This window comes from Stegodyphus dumicola, chromosome 3 (genome assembly GCF_044657685.1).
Source record: "Stegodyphus dumicola isolate Sdum_Otavi_A_Nest chromosome 3, ASM4465768v1".
Lineage (NCBI taxonomy): Eukaryota > Metazoa > Arthropoda > Arachnida > Araneae > Eresidae > Stegodyphus > Stegodyphus dumicola.
The window spans coordinates 214,875,408-214,903,209 of NC_140770.1; the positions used below are offsets into that span (position 1 = coordinate 214,875,408).

Sequence of the window (27,802 nt, forward strand, 5' to 3'; positions counted from 1 at the left end):
TGTTGTGAATCCATATTGATGTGAAGTTTTTGAATAAATAGTTTAACAGATGTTATTTTAGTAAAGATTAACATCGGAACTATCTGATCTAAAACATCTTTTAGTTTTCTCTCTGTGTTGTTGCCATCAAAGTTGAAGTAAGTAATCAGTTATGTTAACATTCTTTTAAAAATAAATAAAAATGTAAGGCCTTTAACAGCAAAGTGCTCGCCTTTTGCAGACTCCCATAACTTTGCAAAAAAGGAACTGATTTCCCATTTGACCTTCATTAATAAAATGGATGAATAAGAGTGTCACCATGTAGGTAATGTCTCGTCAACTTACCATACAAAATATGAATACTACAGTATATTAGTATATACATTTTTCTCGATATCAGAAGACATTTCTACAATACTCCTGTAAACTGTATCGTTAGGCAGAAAAAATCTTGATTATTTTTATTGCTGCTTCATTTCCTAGCATTGTCATGACCATTTTTTTACATGCAGGCAAACTGACTCACGTATGATGAGCTTACTTTTTTTTTCCCCTATTTGTTCTGATATTTGATAAGAAACAATTAGAGATTTATCAGAAGCAGTTATTATGCTTCTAAAAGAATTTGCTGCTTTTGTTTGCTATTCAGACAATCTCTTGAAAAACTTTGATTTATCTTGTAAATTAAAGTATATAGTTTTAAAAATGTTCACTCAATTTACTAGAAAAAATTATTCATATGCTCTTTTACATCCATATACTAAACATAGTGGCAGTATATGATCTTCATTTTGGGTCCAAGAACCAAAGCTTGAATAACTTCTGTTCACTTCCAGACTCAGATTCTTCAATGTCATGCTTCTTTTTAAGTAATTTATCCATTTTTAGTTTGGTGTATTTTTCTGTTACATGATCATGATGTCATTCTCTTTTATTGGCAAAATGCTGATCTATTCTTTTTCCTTGATCTGAGTTGAGAGTGTTTTCTGGTAGTGAGAGAAGAAATGTTTCGATTTAAGATATTCTTATGTTAATACTTATACGAGCATGTACATTATTAAGCTTATCTTTAAGTATGACTTGAGTAAATGAGGTACTATTATGAAATTAAAAGGCTATTAAAAAGCCACATGATGTTCCTTCCATAAAGCAAATGTATGTGATTTTATGTCATAATTCCATGTCGTCATTAAATAAATTTCCACATCCTAAAATTCTGCTGTTCTCATGTCATCTGATCCAGCATCACAATGAAGCATGGTATAAACTAAACAGGCTGCTCTTTGCAAGAAAAACCATGTTAATTAACATTATAATGACAGGTTGACAAAAAGAACCATATATATCCATAATGAAATGATATAATAAAGTAACTATATTTATTTTTATATCTGGCACAAATTTCTCTGGACAGTGCATCCCCTTTGAGAATCACTGTTCTAGTGATTCTGTGCCATGAATGTTGATATGTCCAATTTGTCTTGAAATGAATCAAAATTCCAGGTCCTTTTTATAAATGTGTATTTTTTCATATAAGCTGTATTAAGCATTCTTGAGTTTTTAGTCCAAAGGGGTTTTGTGACCTGAGGGACTATTGTTTTTGTATTGCGATTTTGCATCGAATCGCTCTGAATGTCCGTTTCACTGTTCAGTCTGTTGCCACCAAATACTATCGCCCTGTATTATATTTTAAGAAATTAAATAATGAAGAATCTGCGTAAATTTATGTATGTTTCTCGCATTGTGATAAAACAACGATACCTAGAGCCATTAAATTTTGAAATGATATAATCCTACTGCGAATATGGGCATCTGGAAGCTGAAATTTAGAATTTGTTTTATTATCGATTTCATACTTTGTAAAATTGTAACAAATTCTTGACTATAACAAGCACAAGGATTTCCAAACCTACAATGGCAATGTTGTATAGAAAAAACATTTTTATCTCTAGCGTGTGAGACTGTGTATTGGAAATTCTAAAGATATGCTCAAATTAAAATTTTTTTGCAATATTGCTCATGAACTGAATTTAATGGTGTAAGTGTGAAGAACATGATGTTTAGTAAATAAAGGTAATGCACAAAATGTTAAAAAAATGCCCTTTGGACGTAATTTCAATTTGAAACCTTTCAGATTTCTTTCTCCCCCCCCCCAGTTATTTTTTTTTTTTTTTTTGTTTTGTAAATTTTAGTTTTACTCTGGAAATGTATAAGAAGATATCTGTTATAATGCATAATAAAACTTTTATTTCTTTTCTTTTAGATATTTGGAAGAACTTTTAACTTTAAGAGGACCTCTTCGAATTGATGATCCTATTTTAGTAGATGAACTGAAAAATTTTCCTACAGAGGCAAACATAATGATAGCTGATTGTGGTGGCATTGGAGAATTTCTGAAAAATAACATACGCTTTGCATATGTTGGGAATACATATGTATGTGTTGCTGCAGATGTTGTAGCAGCATACAATAAATGCCGAAATTCTTTAAGTTTTAATGATGAAACCTTTTATAGTTCAAACATTATTGAGACTTTTGAAGAAGATGAAAACAAATCTGTTACCTCTGGAAGTTCTTACCTCAATCCAGATGCAAAGGAATACAGCCCTGTTTCATCAAAACTTTCTGATTTGCCACCAACTGAAAATGTTCAAAGAAGTCAAAGTTATACTGTTAATTCAGGTGTAGACAATTCTAGACGTAATTCAGAATCCCTTCTATCTGTTGTATCAAAACTGAGAAAACGTATTGTTGTAGATGATAAACTCACAAGTTTTGGAAGCACTAGTTCCATTAATAATGATGAACTGTTACAAATCAGAAAATTAAGCAACAGTGTTCAGTCTATCCCATCAAATTTCATTTCCAGTGCAGAAAGCAACAGTGCTGAAAATAGTTCTGTGGAAAATAAGTTAGATATTAATATACCACAGTTTATAAAAATGTTACAGAATTATTCTAGTGATGAAATGAGAAAACATCATTTAGATATTGAATCTGCAATCAAACCATATTCCATTGTCATTTTACCAAAGACATGTAACAGAATCATCCAGACAGAGGATTGTGAGGTATTTTCTATAATTCAAATTATACGTATATTTATATTATTGCCATGCTTAACAAGCTTCTTAATATTTTGTAACTCATGAATGCTGTTAAAATATGTCATTCAAAGAAAGAAAGGCCACTCAAAATGCAACAATGGAATAATATAAATAGATTGGGATAGGGAAGTAATTAGTAAAATAATTAATAGTGTTAAATGCTTTCATTTTTACTGGTTTTAATTATGAACAAACCTGTAACTGTATTTTTAAAAAAAAAAGTTTAAAATGTTATGAAGAAAGTGAAAATTGTGCTGTACTCAAGGTATGGGTTAATAACTATATCAATATACACTGAATAACTAAAACATTATAACCACTTGTCATCAGAGCCATCTGCTGTTTATCATCAGATGGTAAACAGTCTTTCCAAGGCTGTTTACCAGCCTTGGAAAGGTATAAATATTTTTCAAGGGAATCAGTTATCAAGGCAGTACAAGATCTTCTTCAGTGATGCTTTTAACATTCAGATATGAAACTTGGTATAATGCAAGCAAATGTTTTTTGCTAGCCTTCATGAATTTCCCAAAATATATTTTCTCTTTATTTGAAGATTTTAACAGTATTTCAAAATATTCTTTTGTTTTATTAACATACATATGATGTTTGGATTCAAGATGCCTTATTAATTTTTATTTCTTCATCTTTTTTGTGGCTAAAACATAATTGCAAATTAAACAAAAAAGTTGTTCATTACCTTCAAAGTTGTTGAAAGCAAAGCCAAACTGCAGAAATGTCTCATCATATTTTCTTATATGCTGAAATTGTAATGTGGCACTGTTTATAAGGTGCTTAGTGGTATTTTTCAGTATGTAAATATAATTTTACAGCTCAGCTTGTAGTGCAGAAAATGTAATATAATAAATTGAAGATAATGAAGGGATAGTGACTAAATTTTTCTTTAAATTCATGTATTTGAATTAAATTTTCATGATTCCAATTGGCTCAGTGATCACATTTGGGGGTGCAACCAACAGATTTAAGAAATGCTCTTCTAAAGTAATAAAATTTGATGAGAATTTTCGGAAGCATAAATTGCTTGTGTGAAAATTCTTTTAGCATAACAAAATTATAAATAAACATGCTAGTAAATTACAAAAGAATGTCGTTGAATGTGTTAAAAGGGAGGGAAATAAACCTCGAATTACTCTAATTTAATGACCAATTTCTCGGTGCAACTTCAAAATGATGTCAGATATCAGTAGTATTGAAATTAAATATCTCAGTTTTTTTCATACGGGAGTCAAAATACTATATTTTTTAAATAACAAATACAAAATTTTCCTGAAAAATTGCTTTTTAATTTTTATAAAATTGATTTCTTTAAAACAAAACATACATTTTAGAAAATTTTCCCAAACATAAATTGTAATTTCATTTAAATTCATTAAAATGTATCATTTAAAACATTTTATTATTGGAAGTATATGTCTACAACCAGTGATTGCAAAAATAAAAGCTAGGTATTGTGAACACTGTGTATATTGCAACTATGCAACCTATGTATTGTAAAATGGGTGGCAGAGTCAGTATGTGAACATACAAGTTGCTGTTGACTTTAAATCTGTTTGTTTTTAAAACCAGGAATGCTGTTCTATTTGTTTTTAAAAACCAAGAAGCTGTTCTACCCCAGGTGAAAATTATATACATAATCAGGCGTGAGAGAATACCCATACTGCTATGTACAAACTATTGTCCAACCTGCGGCTCATTCATTTGCTGTTGTAAGAAGGCACTGGCAACAAGTTATGCACATAGATTGGTAATGTTATACTGCCAGCAATAGTTAGCATGTAATCAATGCGATAAAGGAGTAATTTTGATAATGATAAAATAATAAATAAAAGGATTAATATGTCGCCTTCACAAAGTTGTCACAGGTATACTATTAATACTATGTAGAAAGATACTATTATGCAGTGGGCATTGCACAACGTGACTAAGATTTGGAATAATCAAATTAGAAAGAAATTGATGTGATTATTGCTTTTTAGGGCACCAGCATTTGATTAGCACCAGTCCAATATAGAGTCAAACCCAGTTTTTTTGTGGTGCTTTGTTGTTCCTATACCAATAAACACTGTCAGTTCAGTGTTGGTGTTGTGCCACATTCCTTTGGCATTGTGTTTGTGTGTCCACTTGTATGAATGCCAGCAAAGCTGCATGTATTTGCAAGGCAAGATCATTTTATTGTACAGTGGGCTGTCAATCTTCCAGTATTGTTGCTTTCCATAGTACAGGTTGCTACACCAGGTGCAGATGAACTTGTAGCTTCTCTCACAGTTCCACTCTGTTTGGCAGAGACAGCATTGTTAGATCATGCAGTTTTTTCAAAATTTTGCTACTTTTGCCGAATTTGTGCCATTAAAATTTGTCTATGCAGTTTTGCAAATTTTCTGGTTTTCACTCATTTCCTTGTGCTTCTTTTTGCTACATTAAAAAAATTTTAATGTATCGCAAAATATATATATGTTAATCTAATTATTTATTAAAACTGAAAAGTAATTATTTATTTAAGTTTAAATAAAAGCTGGCTATTGGCAGTCCTGCAATCATGGTCTATGACTGCATATGCACTAAGTTTTCAAGGCTGGTTTGCAGGTGTTTTCACATGTTTGATTGATTACCTTGTTTAATATTTTAGTGATCTCCAAGGTTCCAAAGTCAGATTATTGTTGTTAAAGTGGTAATTATGAGTAACATTAAAAAAAAAAAAAAAAAAAAAAAAAAAAAAAAAACATTTCAGAGCTCAATTTCAAAATGCTTGGCCTAAAAATGTCATGTTTGAAAATTGAGTAGAAAGAAAAAAAAAAGACTTTTTGAAAATTGTGTAAAGCACATATAAAAATAAACTCAAGAGAATAAGTACAAATTGTTAATAATCCAAACATGAGAAAGCACCTAACAGTTAATGTGAACAAATTATCTAAAACTAAAAACCTAAATTAACTGAAAATTAATTAAAAGCAGAAATGAGGATTTAAACGGTTGAGAATTAGCAACATTGATTTAAGATTTCTGTCAAAACTAATATATGTAATGAAACAACCAAGAATTTAATAATATTCCATAATTTGTGGAACACAGGGAGTTTGAATTTATGATTGGGTCAGAGGTCATGTAAACTGTCAGACGTATTTACGTCACATAAAAATTGCATGAACTTTGACATCGCATGTTGCTTATGGTTACTTTTTTATTCTTCTTTTGCTACTTTAGCTCATAAATTTCTGGTAACACTGAAGCAGAGGTAGGATTGTTACTTGAGACGTGCTAGATTGATGATCATAGTGGAATTGCATCATTTTCGATGATGAATCTTGTTTCATCCTTCGTCACCACGTCCAAATATTTAAGTGACTAGGACATAAAACCTATACCAGATATATTTTGCAGCTACACATTGCTGTTATTTTTGGTATAGTTGCCTTGTGTAACAGCAAATTCTTCCATTGACTGTTTGCATAATCTTAACAGCCTGTGATAATACATATGTTGTCACTAATATTATTAACTTTCATATCATGGCAGCTGGCTGCCATTTCTAATCGGACTAATGCCCAGATTTATGTTTCTGTGCTTCTGACCACTATGGATTATATTCATGGCAGGTTTCACAGTATTGTTAAGTGTGATGTAATGAATTATGTGATACTTTGGCATCATGAGTCATTAAATCCTCAGTATTGGTATTCCTATCAAAGGAGTTATTAATATTTCAAGCTTTAAAATAGCTTGGCAACTGTTAAACTAAGAATAAAAAGAACTGGACTTGGCATTAAATAAATAGTTTGTGATTTCTGGGTAAAAAGGAATGGGGAAAGGATATTTGGACGAAATCCATTGGATTTTTTTGTGTCAATAGCTAACTCATGATCAAAGCAATGCATTTCATATGCTTGATAGAAATTTTATCAAAAAATTCGTTTGAATATAGAATTGTCATATCATCTGATTGAAAATCTGTAAAGGGCTTTCACTTGGAAATAAAACAAAATTACTTTAGATATCAAAATATACTTTTCATTATAAAAAAATTTTGCTCTTAAGAATGGTAGCCCATAAAATTATGGCATATTTAAGCAACCACTTACCTGGGACGGAAAAAGAACCATAATTGGTTATTATTAGACATACACTTTTAATAGTTTAATGACTTCCTGAAACTTATTTGAAAGATGATTTTTTAAACTTCTTTTAGATTTGTGTATATATTTTGTTTTAAAAAAACATAATTTATCCTTTGAGTTATGGGAAGTAGTTGATATGGGTATGTTAGACCTTCAAAGTGTTACATTAATAATTTTTCAAAATTTAGTTTAGTATTTTCTGTAACTTCACATTTTATCTTTTTTAATATCAATGTTATGATCTGATTATTTAAAACTTGAGTTTTCTTATGATGCCCTGTAGCATAAGACTTATATCTGACCATGACAATAATGTGCAAAATAATTTTTCAATATTTATTAAAGCCCAGAGTTTTATGTTAAAGTTTATTTTTGAAGTAATAATGTTTGATCATTGTATCATTATTAATCATTGTGCTTATTTCAATATTAGGCAGAAAAATTATCAAGGGGTGTTCAAAAAAGTGATGAAGAATTTGAGAGGATAAAAGAGGTTGCTATGATATTAGCTGATGATAAGCATATGCTTAGGGAACAAAATGCTCAGTTGCAAAAACAGTTAGATGTAGCCTTGGATTCAGCTACTAAATCTCAGAAGAAATCTAGTGTAGAGATAATTAACTTAAAGGCAACACTGGAAGAAGTTTTTTCAGAACTTGAAGTAAGCTGACACTTAAATGTTACTTATTTTTTGATATTTTTAAATCATTTGATTCCCCTCTATTGTTTTACATGAAATTTATAGTGATTAAAAGCAGTTATCATAAGAAATATGATTTTAATACAATAGATTCTAAATTGTAAGTAAGCCCATGAAGTGCTTGATCCCAAATGATATATAGTCATGTTGAATGTTTCATTAACCGCTGAGTGGTGAGGCATTTTGGAACCAATCATGAAAAATTGTATTTACTCTGCATTTATTAGCTAGATTTGTGCAATTATGTTACTCTTTGTATTCATAAACTTCAGTTTGTTAGGGTAATATATAGAACATTTATAAAGTTATATACGAGGCGTATTCGGAAACTAAGTACCGTTTTGAAAAAAAAAATAGTAAAACAATTTTTTCGAATCCAATTTTATTTTTACATGAAAATACATGTCTTCAACTATTTTTCAACATAGTTTCCGCCAATGATCAAACACTTGTCATAGCATGTGACCAGTTTTTGTATACCATCGTCAAAGAAACTTCCCACCAGTTTCGATAACCACAACTCCACAGCATTTTTCGTGTCATCGTCAGATCCAAAGCGCTTGCCACCAAGCTCGCGCTTCATGTGCAGGAACAAGTGATGGTCGGACGGCGTCAAGTCCAGGCTGTATGGCGGGTGATCGAACTGGTCCCAATGAAACTGTCGAATTAACGATTGAGTGACACCAGCAGTATGGGGACGAGCATTGTCATGGAGCAACACAATTCCTTTACTGAGCATTCCTCTTTGTTTGTTTTGAATGGCACGCCTTAGTTTTGTTACTCACAATATTGTGCCGCATTAATGGTTTCACCTCTGGGAAGAAATTCAGTAAGCAAACGCCTTTCCTATCCCAGAAGACAGTGCACATGATTTTTTGTGATGACGCTGTCACTTTGAACTTTTGTTTTTTCGGAGAATGAGTGTGTCTCCGCTCCATCGATTGTTGTTTCGATTCTGGTGTGAAATGACACACCCAAATTTCATCACCTGTCACAATTTGGTTTAAAAAGTTTTCTCTTTCATTACTGTACTGCGTGAGAAATGTCAGGGCACTACCAAGTCGCTTTGTTTTGTGAACATCATGAGCATTTTTGGAACCCATCGGGAACACAGTTTGCGATAATTCAAGCAGTCAGACACAATTTCGAACAAAACAGTACGTGAAATTTGTGGAAATGCCTCTGAAAGAGTTGTCATTGTAAAGCGTCTGTTCTCATGAATTGCTTCATCAACTTTCCTTACCAAATCATCGGTGACAACAGAAGGCCGACCACTCCGAGCCTCGGCGTGGACATTTGTTCAACCTGCATTAAACATTCTTACCCACTTTCTCACCATTCCATCACTTATTGCGGATTCACCGTAAACTTCTGTCACTTGACGATAAATTTCGGCCGGTTTAACATTCCTAGCGTTCAAAAATTTAATCACGGTACGAATCTCGCAGTCAGCAGGAGAACTAATTGTCTTAAACATTTTGAATGTGCACAGCAAACTGAAAACACAACATAGAGCAACCAAAATGGCGACAATTGAAAGTCAGTGAACAAAAAAGGCTAGTGCGCATGCGCGGGACGCCTACCACAGCGCTGCGACGGCGCTAGAATGAAACGGTACTTAGTTTCTGAATACGCTACGTAAATACTATGAAAAAGTTAATTCTTTCATGTTGAGAAAGAACCAAAAATGTTTTCCTCAAACGGCGAAAATGCCTGTGTATACAAATTTCTGTTGGAATGGTCTTCCTTCCCCCTATCTGGTAGGTTGCTACAGCATTAACAATAACCTACTTAAGTAAAATGATGAAATGATTACTTCTGTCTTTTTTCTGCAGTTTCACTCATTGTGTGCAGTTTTCCCTCAGCACAGGATTGCAGTTGTGAGCATCAGTAGCTTTCTATATTTCTCCTCAGTATTTTTTAATGATTTGAGTACTTAATATTTCTTTAAATAATCGGTTTTAAAATGTGATAGTTTTAATTTAGTGGAAAGAATTATGTATATTTATATGATTGATAAGATTTCCCACTGTATAAATGAAAGTTCAGTGATTCTTATGATAAGCAAACATATATAAGAAGAATTGGATGTGTGCATGGATTTACTTTTATTTAAATTTAATAATGTTTTCTCTAATTGGTATATAAAATAAAAAAGTATGGTACCTTTATATGCATTGTCACTGGAGGAAGAAGAGAAATATTTAGTTAGTTTAGTTCATAAATGATGGTTTGATGGAACTTAAATATTACCAGTTATGTTTTACAGCCATCCATCATCAAAATTAGAAATGTCATATAGTTCTGTAATTTTATGCTAGTAAGAAAAACATTTTCATTCTGCAAGTTAATGCTGCTGAATAAAAATTTATATCAAAATAAGTGCTATAGAAAATCTCTCTCTCTTATCTTATTACTGAAATCCCTTTGTGTAATTTGCATCCATTTACAGGATTAACAATAAGCATTTACTATCATGCAGTTTTATTATTTTTTATAGATTTGAATCAATTGCATTGTATTTTATAGATTTGAATCAATTGTAATCAAGCATTTACTATCATGCATTTTTATTATTTTTTATAGATTTGAATCAATTCATATAATCTTAGCAGGAAAGTAAACATTTACTTGTATATTGAGAAATACTTATTAGTTGTACATATTTGATGATTTTAAAACTCCTGTTTCAAAAGAAATATATACTTTAATGAAAGCCTTTTAAATAGTTTTATCATAAAAATTATAGTTATGCATGAACATGAAAATAACCCTCATCCTTCCTTGAAATTTTAAGTGTAGGATACAAAGAAAGATAAAGGAAAGGACAGTTAAACAAACAGTTTATTAAGTTTATTTTTCTTCACATAAATAGGAATATTTGAATGTTGTCTGCATGTGTGAATAAAAAAAAATTCATTTCTTTTTAAAATTTCTTTTATTTTATACCAAAATCTTATGAATTCTTTTAAATATATTTAGGTTTATATAGCAGACAAAAGCTTTCCTCTTATGCTATAGGCTGACCCTGAAAAGGGGAGCCTGAAGCAAGGGAGGTTGGAGTACCTATTCATAAAAGCAGCTTTCGCAAAAGCACATCTTGCAGATTTCGCACTCCATATGCTTTGAATGTCATTGTTTGCTGACATTTTATTTCTGTGCTTCTGACATCTAACACAAGTTCTTTAACATCCTTCGATTTTTCTTCATTTATGATAATGACTAGGATAGGCTTCAAATGATGCTGAAGTATGCACTCTATATGAGTACAGGTTTGCTAATTCTTATATGTGTTCTAGCTTGAAATCATACAAAGTTTTTTATCGTCTTTGATGGGGATAATTTGTAGTAACCTGAATTACACAATTATCTGACCATATAACTGTCTTCCACATATCAATCGACCAATTGTGGTTGTGGCACCACTGTAAACGGCATTTGGGCATTAACATGTGTGACAATTGGCTTGGGAATTGCTGCTTTTCTGTAAATATTCTGTTTATGAAGATGCCTCCTAACTGTAATTATTCACGCTGGAGAATCCAGGTACCAGTTGAGGTCTGCAGTCACTTTGGCTGCAGTTGTTTTCTTTTTAGGCATGATGGTCCACTTGAGTACCTATTGGTCTTTCCCTCAGCTTCTTCTTCCGTATACTAGTTTGCTTTGCCAAGCTTGCCTTTCTACACTGTGTGTACGCTGTCATGACTTTAGACATTGTACTTCTAGAAACACCTAATAGCTTGGATGTTTTAGTCAGAGTTACTCCATCTAGTTGGGCTCCTACTGTTTAGCCTCTTCGAAACTCTGTGAGGTCTGACATTTTAAGATTGTGATGAAAATTGAAGACTAAACTTCACTAAAGCTACCTCATACTACTGTGATGCATACTTTTTATATGTAAAAAAAAGGTGATAATTAGGATTATATTTTATTGCTTATGAAATGCGTTCTTAAATGTCACGTATTCACAGGTATTTCCATTATTTTGATAACCACCTGTATGTAGGCATTGTTGATGGTGTTGTCTTTTAAGATTGTGATGAAAATTGAAGACTAAACTTCACTATAGCTACCTCATACTACTGTGATGCATACTTTTTATATGTAAAAAAAAGGTGATAATTAGGATTATATTTTATTGCTTATGAAATGCGTTCTTAAATGTCACGTATTCACAGGTATTTCCATTATTTTGATAACCACCTGTATGTAGGCATTGTTGATGGTGTTGTCTAAAAGGAACCAAAACACGTACATCCACCGTTTGGACAATTTTCCGGCAACTGTATAATATTTTTATGTCTTGGTTTTCCAGATCTTGTCCTTCCACATTTGTGTTCTGATTTTCTTCTGTTCACATGACACAGCTTATCCAAGACATACACGACAAATTTAGAAATTTTTTATCCTGAAAAGTGTGATTTTCATTTGGGGTTTTCAGTTTAATGTTTTAATTTCAGTTGTCTAGTGCTTTTCATTTGTCATAGCAGTTATGCAAGAATAAAATTTGGATTTCATTAAATCAACCATAAGTTGAATGCTGCTCAAAACAGTTCATGTTTCTTGCTTGTTAAGGGTTTTATCAAATGTGTGACAACATCGTAGCCCAGTCCTTTTCCCATATCCAATCTACTGTCAATTTTATCTCGTTTTTCCCCATACATTTAAAAATTTACCCAAGTGAGATATGCATAACATCCAAATTTTAAGCCCACGCTTATCTGGTTTTAGTACTGTGCAATTCCTAGATACACTTATAATTTTACCACAGCTTCATCATCCAAAAGATGTTTATACAGCTTAAATTAATTTGAAAACCGCCCTTTTACCCGAGAAAGTTTTCATTGTTTTCCTTTACCTCCTTTTCTCTATCGGAGATATGAAAATAATGTTTAATTTTTAAAAATCTATCTGTACACATTTCATCACTTCATTGCCAAGTGCAGGATTCTCATTTACGAAGGTAATGGGCTGCCAGCTTTCATATTCAACAGAACATTCCCCCCCTTAAACAAAAGTCTGCATAATTATTTGTATTCTGTCTAATTACTTCACAATATTCTGATTCAAAGGTATTATATAAAGAGTTAAAATTTTTGTCACTTTCTGAAACAAATTGCTCTAGACTATAATTGTGTTTGCTTTCATGATCCTCCATCATCAATCAATACATGTTTTTTATGTCCATCCTCTTCATCGTATTCAGTGGAATCTGATTCATCTGTTTCTCCAACTAATATGCCATTTATTTCTTCCGGTATTAATATCTTATGTCTTCTGAAAATTTTGAGATGAAGCTACAGAATATCAGCAAGACATTTTCACTACCTGAGGAAGAAGTAAAATAAGTGATCTAGACGCAAGTCAGCTCTCCTGAGAGCGTTGACGCTACGCAAGGAAGGGCATTCAAATGACGGAACTACTTTTAGTCACTTGAATAAAATTATTGGCTTGTCCTTTAACAACATGTGAAACTACAGAGCCATGCGCTAATGTGATGGGGGAAAGCACCAGGTAGAAAATGAATGAGGCATTTGGGCAACCTGCAGATGTCTGAATGTACGGCTGTTACAGGAAACTTCAATGCGAAAGAGTTAATTATCTTCATTTGTGAATTTTGGCATTTTCCGTAGTTTATTAGCCAACTCTATTTTATTTTTTATTGTGTTAATATTCTCTTATTCTTGAAAAATTGTTGCAGCTTTTTTGAATGACTTGTGCTTTTTTTTTCCCCCTCTCAAGAGTTGTCAGTGCAGACAGAGACTTTTTGAGGAATTATCCCTGTTCTGTAATAAAAGTTTATAACATGCAGTTTTTAAACTATTTATATGTTTTGCAAAATATTCTTGCAATTTCAAGTAATTCATTTTTTAATTTCGTGAAACAAATTCTCAGATATTTCTACCTTTAAAAACTATTTAAATTCTGATATATGTGCTTTCTTCGTAAATTGTTTAAATAGTCAGATCTTACGCTCTTGTTCTAGTTTTTCATGATTCATAAAAATAAGTAATCTTATATATTACACTATGAGAATTTTTTTATTCTTAATTTATGATTTTTTAATTTTGTACCAATTGTAGTACTATTTAAATTTATGAGCGTGATTGCAGCTTCTAATTACTGTGTTTTTAGGCTGAAAAGAAAACTAATAAAAATAAAGAGCTCAAATGGGAAAAAGAATTAAAACATCTTCAAGATTCTCTTAATAAAGCAAACGAGAAAATTGATGAACAGAAAAAGGAAAATGAAACTTTGAATATGAACCTTGAGAGGTGATCATTAGTCTCTTTTTACTCTAATTCTATTCTTCACTTTATAATTTTGTTGTTTTATCATTGGAAAAAAAAAACATTATGTATAGTTAATGGAATTTATGTACACACATGTGTACATGTACAAACGTAAAATTGCATATATTGTACCTATATATATATATATTACAACCACATTCCATAATCTTGTCTCTTTGCAAAATGATGATCCAGTTGTAACTTTAGCCATTTGAGCTGGCAAAAGCTTGCTTTATATGAGGTGTGTCTAAAATGTATACTGACCTTGAATTTTCTCATCCAGTATACTGTTGCTAGGGTGGCACCACTATGCACGGTGAAGGGAGACAGCATACTGTGCATGCTTTAATTTTATTGTATGTTTGAATGTGTCAGTCACTGCCTGCTTGCCAGAGTAAGATGTTATACATAATTGTCAGATTTTTTACTTCTCTCAAGATGACTGGATGAATTGAGAAGTGCCATTGGCATTGATTAAACTTCTGCAGCAAGGCAGTTTTCATCTCCAGGATGGCTCTTGGAGGAGAATAGCGTGATGAAATTGCCTTCAAAAGTATCCCAGACAAGCTGTATAGGGTTAAGGTCAGGAGATCTGGCTGATCAGTCTGTGCGATGAATATTCCCTCATTTCAGATAGTCATCGACCAGCTGAGCCTTATGTGAACAAGCATTGTCATCCATTAACAGGCATTCGGGACCAACTGCGCTCCTGAAAAGCTGAATATAAGGCTTTAAGATCTCCTCACTGTACCTCATAGCAGTCAGGGAGCTTTTATCAAACATGTGCAAGGGCATACAACTGTCCAATATAATGTCTCCAGACTGAATACCAGATCGGTATTCAGTGTGAATCTCAACTCATCTGTTAAAAGCAGAATGCTCCACTGTAGTCTGATCCAAGGTGCATCTTATCTGCACCAAACTAAATACACTTTCCTGTGTGCTGCAGTGATTCTCCTGGTATATACAGCCCTATCTCATGGATCCTTCAAGCAACTGTAGACCGTGAAACTCAGGTTTCAGTGACAGCATACTGCTCATGTGAGAGCTGTGAATCTGTAGTACTTAAAGTGCTAAGTAACAATCCTCGTTCATCATTGTGGATCTTGGTCGACCTTTCTCAGTACTCAGTATAGATCTTATGTCCTGAAATTATTTCCACAAATTGCAGACGACACTAGGCATTACATTGAGCTCCATAGCTACTCCAGTTTACTGACAATTCTCCATCTCATTCCATCATCCATATGTTCATGGCTACGCATATTACCTGATACTCTATAAAGTTCACCCAACTTTTGCGAGTAACACACTGAATGTCATGAAGGAGTTCGAGCACTAAATCGCTGAAAACGCCTTGTGCACATATATCCCCTCCGTAATCACAGCTCTGCAGACATGCATGTATTTGATTCATCCATAAAAATAGTCAGATCTATATACACCTCTGAAAAGTCATACATAAGGTTCCAATATCTCATCTTGATGACTTTTTGGTTTTTCACAAATCGGCTGTTGAAAGTATGTAGGAGCATATGCCCATCAAATATTATTCTTCCTTATACTGTAACACCTACATTATCAAAATGGTCATGTTCTATAATGTTCAGAGGAAGATTTTATTTTTCTGACTCCCTCCAGATGTAAACATGTTTGGAATCAGATATTAAATACAACCTCGATGCTTTATGAAAGAGAACATGGGACTGTTTTTGTTCACATCAGTTCTGATGTGATTTGCAACAATTAAATCAGTTAATATCTGCATAAAATTTTTAGCAGCATAATTAGTACCTTAGGTTAAACATTTTTCGTAAAAATAGACATAATTTGCAAATTAACTTAATTTTACACATGAATGTATATGTGTGTATCTGTGCATGTATGGCTTTATTGTCATATTATTGCATAATTGTGCAAGCATTTATCTGTGTATGTCAGCTTTTGTTATGTATGTGAAATTATATGTAACATTCTGTAGCTCATTTTGTGATTGTATATTTTAATTACACAGAGAATGACTGTAATAAGAATGTGTTTTAATTTTCAATTATTTGCTCTAGGTGAGTTAAATCAAAAGGATCAGTTATCTATTTTTTGCATCATATGCCATCAGTTTTATTATCAGACTGTGACTGATTTTGATATTGTGCTGTTAATATTTTTTAGTTTAAACTTTTTATTTTCTTTGAGGTTTTTATGTGTCTGTATTCTTAACATGTGTGTGATGCATCTGAACCTTGTTATAATAATACTAAAAAGCAACTAATCAACTCTATAATGTATTGCAAATGCAATCAGATCTAGATGTAACATATCTTCTGGGAGTGCATGTAAGGTCAGATTGAAATTATTTGTTAAATAGGATAATGTTAAAATGAATCTATATATATGCATTAAAACATAAAAATTCCATGTTTACTTCAGTAAGATCTCGTAAATTGAATGGGAGAAAGGTATTTTGTATTCAAAGTTTAATGATGGAATTTATAAGAAAATTATTAAGCAATAAATTATTGTTTAGAATTGATATATGATAGTTATCATTGGCTATTCTGGATTAAGAAATATTTGTGCCCTGAGCAGACAACATGGCTGCCAATACCTTATATCCAAAATTATCTTTACATGCATGAAATCATGGATTTCACAGAAAATGTGAACTATAATTTTCTGAGTTAATGAGAAATGATACATAACATCATAAGACATAAATAAAAAAGGAAAATGTAAGAGCACTGCATATTGTATAATGCTGTATCAAGAAACTATAAAAACTAAAATAGCAGTAAAATGCAGGTCCCCTCAAAAAAAAAAAAAAAAAAAAAAAAAAGAATAACTCTGAAAAGAATTTAAGGCTTGTGAATTTAGTATGGTATGTAATCTTTTGTAACTTGTACTCATATATCACAGTGTGTTTTCATGCTGCCAATAATGTTGTTAACCACAGTTTGGATTCCATTACTCTAGCAATCTGATCTTCTCTATCAGGTTAAGATCAGGAGATTTTACTGGCCACAATATTCTCTCATTTTCTTCACTTTCAAGGAATTCATCCACCAGGTTTGCTGAATGTGGATGCCCATTATCATCCATAAAAATAGTCAGATCTATATACACCTCTGAAAAGTCATACATAAGGTTCCAATATCTCATCTTGATGACTTTGGTTTTTCACAAATCGGCTGTTGAAAGTATGTAGGAGCATATGCCCATCAAATATTATTCTTCCTTATACTGTAACACTTATACATTATCAAAATGGTCATGTTCTATAATGTTCAGAGGAAGATTTTATTTTTCTGACTCCCTCCAGATGTAAACATATTTGGAATCAGATATTAAATACAACCTCGATGCTTTATGAAAGAGAACATGGGACTGTTTTTGTTCACATCAGTTCTGATGTGATTTGCAACAATTAAATCAGTTCTTCTATTTTGAAGACAGTGAACGACATACTAATTGCTGTCTGGCATAAAGGCCTTTTTCATTATGCTTTGTATGTACTGTTTTCTATGCTACAGCAGTTCTAGTAGTGGTTGCAAGCTCTGAACTTAATTACCAAGCAGTAAACCTTGTGTTATGACAGGCAGCTATTGCCAGTTGTCGATCTTGAAAAGATGTTGCTATTCGTTTATGACCTTGTCCGGGCATCCTTAGAACAGTCCTAGAGCTCTGAAATTACTTCCATAATTATAGAGACTGTCTGTCTTGAAATGTTCTTACATCTCAGTGCTTCCATGATTGTCTGCCTCCTTTTAAATTTTTAAATGGCTGATGATTCGTCACTCTGCAAATTCTTTCAAATGATACTTTGAAGCCATAACAAACCATACACACCGAAATTAATTCCTGTATTTTCAAATATCCACTTTGCACAAATTGCTTCATTCACCTTCAAATGATAATGTGAATTATGCTTGTCTTTTATGCATTCCCTGCAAAAATAGATTGTATTGATTAGATATTTCATGGACAACCATTATTTTTGGTTATGTAAAGATAAATTTGGACACATGTGTATAATAAATACTGTACAAAGTCTGAAATCCAACCATTCGGTGTCCAGAAAAATCTAATATCCAGACCAATAGCTTTTCTTTTTAAATGGATTTAGGAATGGAGAATAAAATACACCAAGAAAAGGCAAATGCATCATAAAAGTGATTTTCCTTCAATGGGCGTGAGACTCCTGTATGTGTCATCCTGTATATGTGTTGAAATACCTGCTGGCTGGGAATCATCCTGGTCACTGACAGTACATTGATTGATGTTAGTAGCGGCCACACTTTCAGCCTTGAGTGTTTAATATTTTTCTGTCTGATGTAAACAAGATTAAACTGCAAGGCATATTGATTTGCTGATAGTGATTTTCTCTTGTCGGCATGACAGCAAGAAAAAGAATTAGATTTGGAAGAAGTGCAGTTAACATAGCAAAGTTTACTCTTCCTTAACTAATTTGATAGAGCTTATTAACTTTTGCAGTCTATTGTTTTTACAACTATCTTAAGAAAATTAAGGTTTGGAATTTTGATCATGTCCAAAAGACTTTCTTAATTCTTGAGATAAACAGGATCTGCAGAGTTAAAAGATGTTTGGTACTTGCCTTCTACAGTGGTCTTGGCGTGAGAAAAATGGCATTGGTTTAATTTGGGCTTGAGGAAGTGAGCTTTCAAAATTAGGCAAAACAGCAACCTTATTTTGGTGTAGGCTTTGAATACTGTTGAAGGTGAAATTTTCCAAATAATGGAATTTGTGAAGAAATGTTGAAAACTGATAATTAATGAAGATGGTATAACAGAAGTTTTCCTTTGTGATGACAATGCCCAATCAGCTGTCAGCAAGCAGAAGGTGAAATCTGCAGAATGGTGTTAAATCCAGAAAATGTTGCTGCCGATTAACAGTTTAGTGAGAATTTTCGACATGACAGTTGCAAAACTTCAACAATGAACTTTTTCACTGGGAAAAAAAAAAAAAAAAAAAGCCTGCCTATAAAATTAAAGAAAATGTAGCATAAAAAGGGAAACAACTTATATAACATTAAAAGAAATTTTTAATAAAACAAGTAACTAAATATAGCTTCTTTCTTTCTTCCCCCCCCTTTTTTTTTAAATTTTCGTAAAATCATAAATTTTTCATTATCCATAAATAGTATTTTCAACTTATTAATTTCATAATTTCTACATTACATCTTACTTAATTTGACCTATTGATCTAAAATCCAAAAACACTTAAGTCGTAATAATACCAGGTCTTTGTACTGCATTAATGACATACAGGGTGTTCGAAAATTCTTTCCCTGATTACATAAATTAATAACTCAGGCTAGAAGTAAGATACAAATATGAAACTGGTGTCTAATTGTTTACAAACTATCAAAGTTTTTTTCACACATCAGTAGACTTCCACATGAGCACCTTTGGTAGCACGTAGCACATCTAGGCGATATTCAATTTCCGTCCACACATTAGCCAACATCACTGGAGGGATCGATTCAACAACTGTGGTTATCCGTTGCGGAAAGGTAATTCGTCAATCGGAAAAGGCAATTCGTCTGAGATAACCATAATCGTCCTCAATACGTGATAGCATTTCGACCGCAAAGTCATATCGACGTGTACTGTCATTGGGCAACAATGCCTGAACCATTTGCACTTTGTATGCAATAAACAATAAACGTTTGTGTAAAATGTCACGGAGAGAGCTTTTTGGTATCTGTAATTCACGTGAGGCCCTGCACACCGATTTCTTCGGATTTCGCAGAAAAGACTGCCTCACAGCTTCCACCCTGTCTGCTGAGGTTCTTGGTCGACCAGACCTCGGAAGGTCAGCAACCGATCCTGTGTTCTTGAACTTCTCATACCAGGCTTTAATACTCTTGACATCAGGTGAATTACTTCCAAATGTTGTCTGGAAGTGTTTCTGCACTGTGGTTGATGATCGTGTCTCATGGTACCACAGGACACACTGTGCCTTCTCCTGATTGGTTAACATGGCTTCTTGGGCACTGCACCTCATCCACTACTTATGTATTGCGAACCTAAGTGATAGTTTGTGAACAATTCGACACAAGTTTCATATTTGTATCTTACTTCTAGTCTGAGTTATCAATTTATGTAATCAGGGAAAGACGTTTCGGACACCCTGTATAAGCCATTCATATAGCCCATCCCTGTATGCGGCTTTCAACCCATGTTTGTATCTTCACATTTACTTACATAAATTATATTCTTTATTATTGACATTCATAGCTGATTTTCAGCATACTTTTTGTCTATGAATTAAAGTTTTATGTGAAAATTTTTAAATTGCTAGGTCCTTGGATCTTAAAGTCAGTGGAAGACTTCTCTTAATCTTGTTCTAAATCTTAATTTTCTCTGTGAAGTTTGTTTTGTTTTTGTTTGTTTGTTTGTTTGTTTCCTACAAGAAGAACATGAAAACTGAAATATTTCTGAGTTTTACTAAAAGGCATCACAAGGCTAAAATTTTCAGTCTAGATATTAACCTTATTTTATTACTTTCTTATACTGAAACGATACACATACTTACACTGAAACGATGAGTGTAGAGCCAGCCATTTAAAAGTTAGTTAGTCATGTAAGCTTTCTGAAACACACATGTATGTTTTAGTATTTTGCTATTTTATTTTGAGTTCTAAAAGCATGCATTGCCTAAACTAAACAATCCAGTCCTGGAAAATAATATATGTTTATTGGGGGTGGGGGAGTAATATGCTTCTAAAATGTGTTATTTTAATGTAGCTATATGGATTGTAATTATTTAATTGACTCCAAAGAAAACAAGAAATCAGTGCTATAGATTTATTTCAAAAGAAACATACTTTTTAGTTATAATTAAATAACAATCCAGTCCTGGAAAATAATATATGTTTATTGGGGGTGGGGGAGTAATATGCTTGTAAAACGTGTTATTTTAATGTAGCTATATGGATTGTAATTATTTAATTGACTCCAAAGAAAATAAAAAATCAATGCTATAGATTTATTTCAAAAGAAACATACTTTTTTATTATAAATTAAGAGCTCTCATTAAATATTCTACAAAATAGATCTTTTTAAGTTGCAATTCTGTTTATTGTTAATAAAAATGTATTTTGCTGCGTATTGTTGCTTATATTGTTCTGCTTTTATGTTTAAGTATGAGGATACATGTGGAAGATTTAAATGATAAATTGAAAGAAGCAAGGGCAAATATAGAACATTTAGAAGATAAATTGTGTGAAAACGAATTAGCAAGGTGAGTATGCAAAAGTAACAGTTAAGCAGTCTGAGGAATCTTTGCACTAATATTACAATATTTGGAGGCTACATTAGAATAAGCTGCTAGGTTCAAAGTGATAGTCCTTCCATTTCTCTGTTTCATTTTATGTCATTTTTGAATAAAATAAAATTCTGTAGTATGTCTCTTTCAGTTAGGAATTCTTTTTTATTTATGTCACTGTAGTTAATAATTTAATGGATGTTCATCTTTCTGATTCAAGTATTTTGATTGGGTAAAGAAGGCATAACATTCTTGCTATACAACTGAAGAACAGAAAAAAAAATAAATAAAAGAACAATTGGTATGGCTGTACCAGAAAATTATTTGATCAAATCCCAAATTTAAAAGCTTTTGTGTACAGCACAGTCCTAAATTAATGTAGATAATGTAGATTGTTTATCTTATCCAAATCATATTTAGCCTCAAAATGCTTTTTTAAATTTTGAAAATATTTTGAACCTGAAAATCTTTTTAAAACAGAATAAGGTATTGGAGTTAAAATTGCACCATTTAGAATTATTGGTTGGGGGAAATGCATAAGAAGGCATTTGTTGCTTATGTTGTCTGAATAATTTGTTTTTTGTGGTATGTTGACAAATATAAAGCCTTTTTTGTTTCTGATGCTTAAAAATTCAATGATTTGTAAATATTTGGCAATCATACAAAAACTAAATAAAAGCAATAGTCAGAATTATTAATTATGTATATAGAGAGGTAATTAATTAGACATGCATTTAAAAAAAAGCTTTGGATAGGATGATCAAACAGGTCATTTATTTATTTTTTCTGTACCACTTCTAATAGACTAGTCTGTCATTCCTTTGTCTTTATGAAGATATCTTTTTTTATAATCTTTATAACCTTTTTATGTTTTTAAATATAATAGTTCATCTATGCATGTTTTTCAGTCTGTAAATTATCTTGAAAACATATGAGAACAATTGGATTGTAATTTATTTCTTTTAGAACATCTTCTGAACTGCAAAGAAAATTATACATGGAAACTATTGAAAATCTAGAGCAAAAAATTCATGAAATGACTGAAAGAGCAAAAACTGCAGAAGTAAGAACATTTATTGGTGATTTTTAATTGATATAAATAATACTTTTAGCAAACTAGAAAGTATTTTATATTTCTGTTGCAGAAAATAACTTGGGTTATTTATCTTTTAGAATAAATGTATCTTTCAGCTTAATTAATTTGACACGATTTTTTAAATATTTTAAGTATTCTAAATCGAAGTCATTTAATGAAATATTTATACTTTTGAAATTCTGTATGGTATTGCATTACATTTATTATTATGAAGCTCCTATAACCATACCAGTGATATAAATAATGAGTTTCCTATTATTTATCCTGCTTCTAATGTTAAGGAAATTTCACTATTATGTAAAACTAAAAAGTGAACTTTTATTACTCTAAGGATCACCTTTCTAAATTGATATAATTATACCATGTCTTTCATTCAAAACCTCCGCATTTATGATGTTATTATCCTAAAATGCTGTTATGTTAATTCTTTGAAATATGTCATCAATATTCATAATCAGTTTATGGTTCTTTCTACTAACTGAATTAGTTGGTATGTAGCAAATATTCCATATTGAATTTTTCTCTCAAGATGTAGAGATTCTTTCCCTTTTCATTTGCATTGAAGCTGCTTTGCTGTATTCGATATAAAAGAATTAAATTTTTGCTCTTCTGATTTGATATTTTTCAAAAAAATTAATTCTGTTCTCCTTTTCCAAATAATTTGTCAGTCATATCACATCCCCCCAACAAGAAACTGAGACAATGTAAAAAAGCATGGTCTTAATTTTATTCCTGTTTTAAGTTCCTGAGTTTAATAACTTTTATTCTGCAGAAACAGTGGTTCATGATTTTCTACCTCCTTAACCCTCTGAGCGACCAGGTTTTTAGCTAAAAAAGCACAAATTTCCCAAAACTACTATGAGAACAAATTATTTTTTTGGTTTTAATCTAAAAACTCTCCTGGTATTTCATACCTGGATTTGTGTACTTTTGATATATTGCCTTAATTTCATTAACATATTTTAATATGCATGTATATATACGTTCTTACAGATATCACAAAAAAAATATTCTAGGCTGTTTACATACGGCCTTGCCGCTTAGAGGGTTAATAAAACATTGGTACATTCTGGCCTTCTACACCTCCCCCCTCAAAAAAAAAGTTTCTGACTTTGTGATTTGGTGAAAAACTTTTACTTGGCTGTCTTTACGGCTCAGAAGTGCTGTTATGTTCTGAAATAATAATGATAGTAAGCATTTTGTGAGCAAAATCAGAAATATTACTGGCCAAAATTCACATTTTTATTGCTGGTGATATTGCCTAGTGAAAGCATGTAAGCCTGTAAATCCACACATACTAAACACGTGTATGTTATGTGATGCATGAACTAACTGTTATTGCATGATTACTGTAAAATATTTCAAAAACATGGCAATTGAAATCGAGAGTGCGGATCAGAAAGTACCAAAGTTTTTTACCATTTTCCTATGATTTTAAAGTGTGATTTATTAGTTGTGGGCAACTTGGATTAGCACAAATTCATGTTCCAACCATAGAAATAAGAAGTATAATAGAGCTGCTATTGGCAATCCTTGTTGTATGAACAATTGAAAGCATTTCACTGAGATTACCTGCCTCAACTGGTTTTTATTGGTCCAGTCAGACTGCTAATTACGTGTATGCATCTATGGATTTGTTTCTATTTGAACCTAGTTTCAGATTTTAACAAATGAGCTAGTTATGTTAGCTTTCCATTGTACAACATAAATATGTCGGTTTTCCACAAAAGCATTCTTCTTCTAATGTAGATAGTCTTCGTGTGTCTTGCATGCAGTAATCAGTTAACAAACCAACCGTGCAAAATTTGTAAAGAAATATCTCTTTTAAATATTGCATATAGATATGATTATTTTTTAAGCTTTTGCTTTGATTGAGATATTTATATACCTATAGAAAACAAAACCCACTTCATATTTTCAAAAGCAACTTATTTTATTCTATCTATCATATTTCTCGGGAATTCAGTATATAATTATTGCTCTTCAAGAACTGTAGAATATGTTTACCCTTAAAAATTGTATGTCAAAAATATGTTGAAAGCTTGTACTCAATTGCATTTTCTTTCCTCAGCATCAAGTTTTGAAACTGAAGAAAAGTGAATTTTTGAAAAGGATTGATCAAAAAATTTCTGAAGCTGGTGAAAGAATGAAAGAATTACAAGGAGGAATACCCCTGTAAGTCCTCCCCCTTTCTAAAATCTGTAGTATAAGTTTTTAGTGGAGTTTTTGTATTTTCTGTTTAAATTTAATTAAATTTTCTTGGTTAGCATATCAAGGAATATGTACTATTTTGTATGGACTGGTCATTAAAAAAAGTCGCCTGTAATAACAGGAATTGTGGTTCATAATTTTTTGTTTGGTTTTTACTATTATCATTAATATTATTCATAATCATATGCTGTGTGCTATCACATTCTGAATTATACAGTACAAAGTCTTTAATCTGGAGGGGGTTTTCTGGATTATAGATCATCAATTTAAATTTGGTAAGATGGCATGCAGAAATTATAAAATTAAAAATATGAAACCGTAATTTATGAAATAAAGAGCAATTATGATCTAAAGGGTATTAAAATTACAAAAAAAAAGCTTAATAACATTTCTTTCAATGTAAGTTGTTTAAGTTGCTTTGTTTTATCTGCTAATACCTTCTCTTTAATTCTATAAACAGACATAATTTCTTGTTCAGTTACAAAGTTCCACTGTTCAAGTCCTGTAATTGCTGTGCCGAGAATACCGACTAACTTGTCAATCGAAATGTTTTCGTTTTCACTAACCTCTCTGTCACTTTCTTCATGCCTTTATCTATTTTTTGCAGCAATTCCACTTTTTGTTTGATGGACATCGAAACATTTCGCTTTGTAGATCCTTTGGCAGCTCCAGAATCGGAAACTCTTTTTGACATAATCGAAAGTTCAAGCTTACTTTTTATAAAACAGTCTGCAAAAAAATAATAAGCCGGATCCAATTAGAAGATTAAGGAACAACGCAATCTGCAACATTGATTGAAATAGATAATTAGATAATTTTAGCCTAGCTCAGTGGTCGGCAAACTTATTAGCCAAAGAGCCAAATATGAACATTACAACAATTGAAAAAAATTGGGAGCCAAATCTGCTTGTTTAGTAAACTTTTATTTCACTAATTAAAACTAAATTTAATACTTAATATTTATTAATGCAAACAATGTGCTTGCATCTCCTTGGAAAGTTTGAGTAAGTCAGGTTTGTATGTTGTTATTTTTAATTTTAGGCATGATTCCAATTTCTCATCAATAAGGCAACTTCTCAGTTTACTCTTGATAATGTTCATACTTGAAAAAGATTGTTCGCATATATATGTAGAACCGAAAAGGGAAAGAAGGGCAAACGCGAGCTTTTTCAGCTGATCGTAAGAGTCAGAAATCCTATTCCAAGCGTTGAAAATGATCATGTCTGCCTTCTTCAGGTCATTCAAAGCAGACCATTTGTGTTGTGAACTAAGATCTTTTTTCTTCTCCAATATTTCCAATTCAACACAAAGACGTTCGAATTTAGAGCGCTATATCTCCTTGTTTTTTAAATCCAGCAATTGTATTTCAAAGCTACCAATGTCAATTTCAAAAGGAGAAAATTTCAACTCGGTTATTGTAGCATTAAGAGGATTTTTGACAAATGCTAAAGTTGCTCTGCTGTTTTTAAATTCCTGAAACCTGCTGAGAAATGCTTCCCTGATATTTAAAATTATTGTTTTAAAATGGTGTTTATCAATAGAGGAATTATTTTCTTGGTGATGCTTCAGCAGGCTCGGAAAGTGAAGCAATGTTTCCTTTCAAAATCCTGTGCAAAAATGGATAATTTGTTTTCGAATGTTATTACTTCTTCTAACATCGAAAAAATTAAGTTTCCTTTCCCTTGTAATTTACGATTAAGCTGATTTAGATGAGATATAATGTCTACCATGAAATAAAAGTTTGGGATCCACTGATCGTCTGCTAGTTCTGGATAGTGAATGCCTTTCTCAAGGAGAAATGCTTTAATTTCTGGAAAAAGGCACACAAAATGTTTTAAAATGTTCTCTCTTGATAACCGATGTAACTTGTTATGAAGCAGAAGATCAGCGTACTCACTCTCCTTTCAAATAAAAATTCTTTGAATTGGCGATGATTAAGAGCTTTAGCTGAGATGGAGTTGATAATGGTAATCACTAATTCCATAACTTTACAATTTCTTCCGGAAATGTTTGCACGCAAACCACTTCTTGGTGAATGATACAATGGTAAACAAGTATCTCGTGATTAATTTTTTCTTTCAAAATAGCAACAACCCCTTTTCTTACGCCGGTCATATTTTGGCCCCATCTGTTGAAATCGAGACAATTTTATTGAGGGGAATATGATGTTTATCCATACACTCAATTACAGTATTGGCGATATCTTCTCCACGCATCTGACCTTTGAGTGGCAATAATCCTAAAAGTTCTTCTTTAGGGCCTGTATGAGACATAAATCTCACAAAAAGTGAAATTTGCGCTGTATCTTTTATGTCACAAGACTCGTCAATTGCTATTGATAAAGCTGAAACCAATTTCAGATCTTCGATATGCTGGGTGGTTATATTCGAACACATTTGTATTTGTACCAGAGCCGCACTTAAAGAACCACATGCGGCTCTGGAGCCGCACTTTGCCGACCACTAACTTATACCGTCTGTTATACATTAAATGTGCATTTCTCTGCATGCATAAACGCTACGTATGCACAGAAAGTTTGTAGCTTTGAGGTCCGGATTATGGACGTCCTGATTAAAGACTTCGTACTGTATAGTTTTCAATTTAACAGTTTTCTTATTAAAATCAAAAACTGAAACAGATTTTATTGAGAATGATAAAAATGGATGTTGTTTGTATCAGTGACCTAGCTTGCACAAATAGCTTGCCTTAACCTTCCAGCGGGCGTACCTTCTGCACCAACAAGAAAGGTCGTGCGTATTTCCTAGATAAGCTATTATAAAAATTAAATTTTCCAAAGCAAAAATATGAAAATTATTTTGTAAATAGTAAAATGTTAATAAGTACAATTGAGTTAAACAATATTAACTTTAAATTAAGGAAAATAAAATAAGTATAAAACACTAAAACAGTATAAAAGAACTGAAGACTTACCAAACTAACTTGAAAGTAAAGCAAAATTAAACTGCCAATATTTCAACTGAACTTTTATATTTTTAATGAGT

General features: G+C 32.0%; 1 protein-coding gene across 5 annotated transcripts in view; it reads left to right on the top strand.

Annotated features, from left to right (window-relative positions):
- The window catches only part of LOC118203893 (uncharacterized), a 233,753-nt gene that overhangs the window by 158,402 nt on the left and 47,549 nt on the right, over nucleotides 1-27,802 (top strand). For 4 of the 5 annotated variants that reach the window (XM_085813843.1, XM_085813842.1, XM_085813845.1 and 1 more), the window contains 6 exons: nucleotides 2,243-3,050; nucleotides 7,650-7,877; nucleotides 14,052-14,191; nucleotides 21,371-21,469; nucleotides 22,460-22,556; nucleotides 24,661-24,764. In XM_085813843.1, coding sequence (XP_085669969.1) covers nucleotides 2,243-3,050; nucleotides 7,650-7,877; nucleotides 14,052-14,191; nucleotides 21,371-21,469; nucleotides 22,460-22,556; nucleotides 24,661-24,764 — 1,476 coding nt within the window. The remainder of the gene's footprint in view (nucleotides 1-2,242; nucleotides 3,051-7,649; nucleotides 7,878-14,051; nucleotides 14,192-21,370; nucleotides 21,470-22,459; nucleotides 22,557-24,660; nucleotides 24,765-27,802) is intronic. The other variant, XM_085813846.1, reaches the window with a different exon arrangement.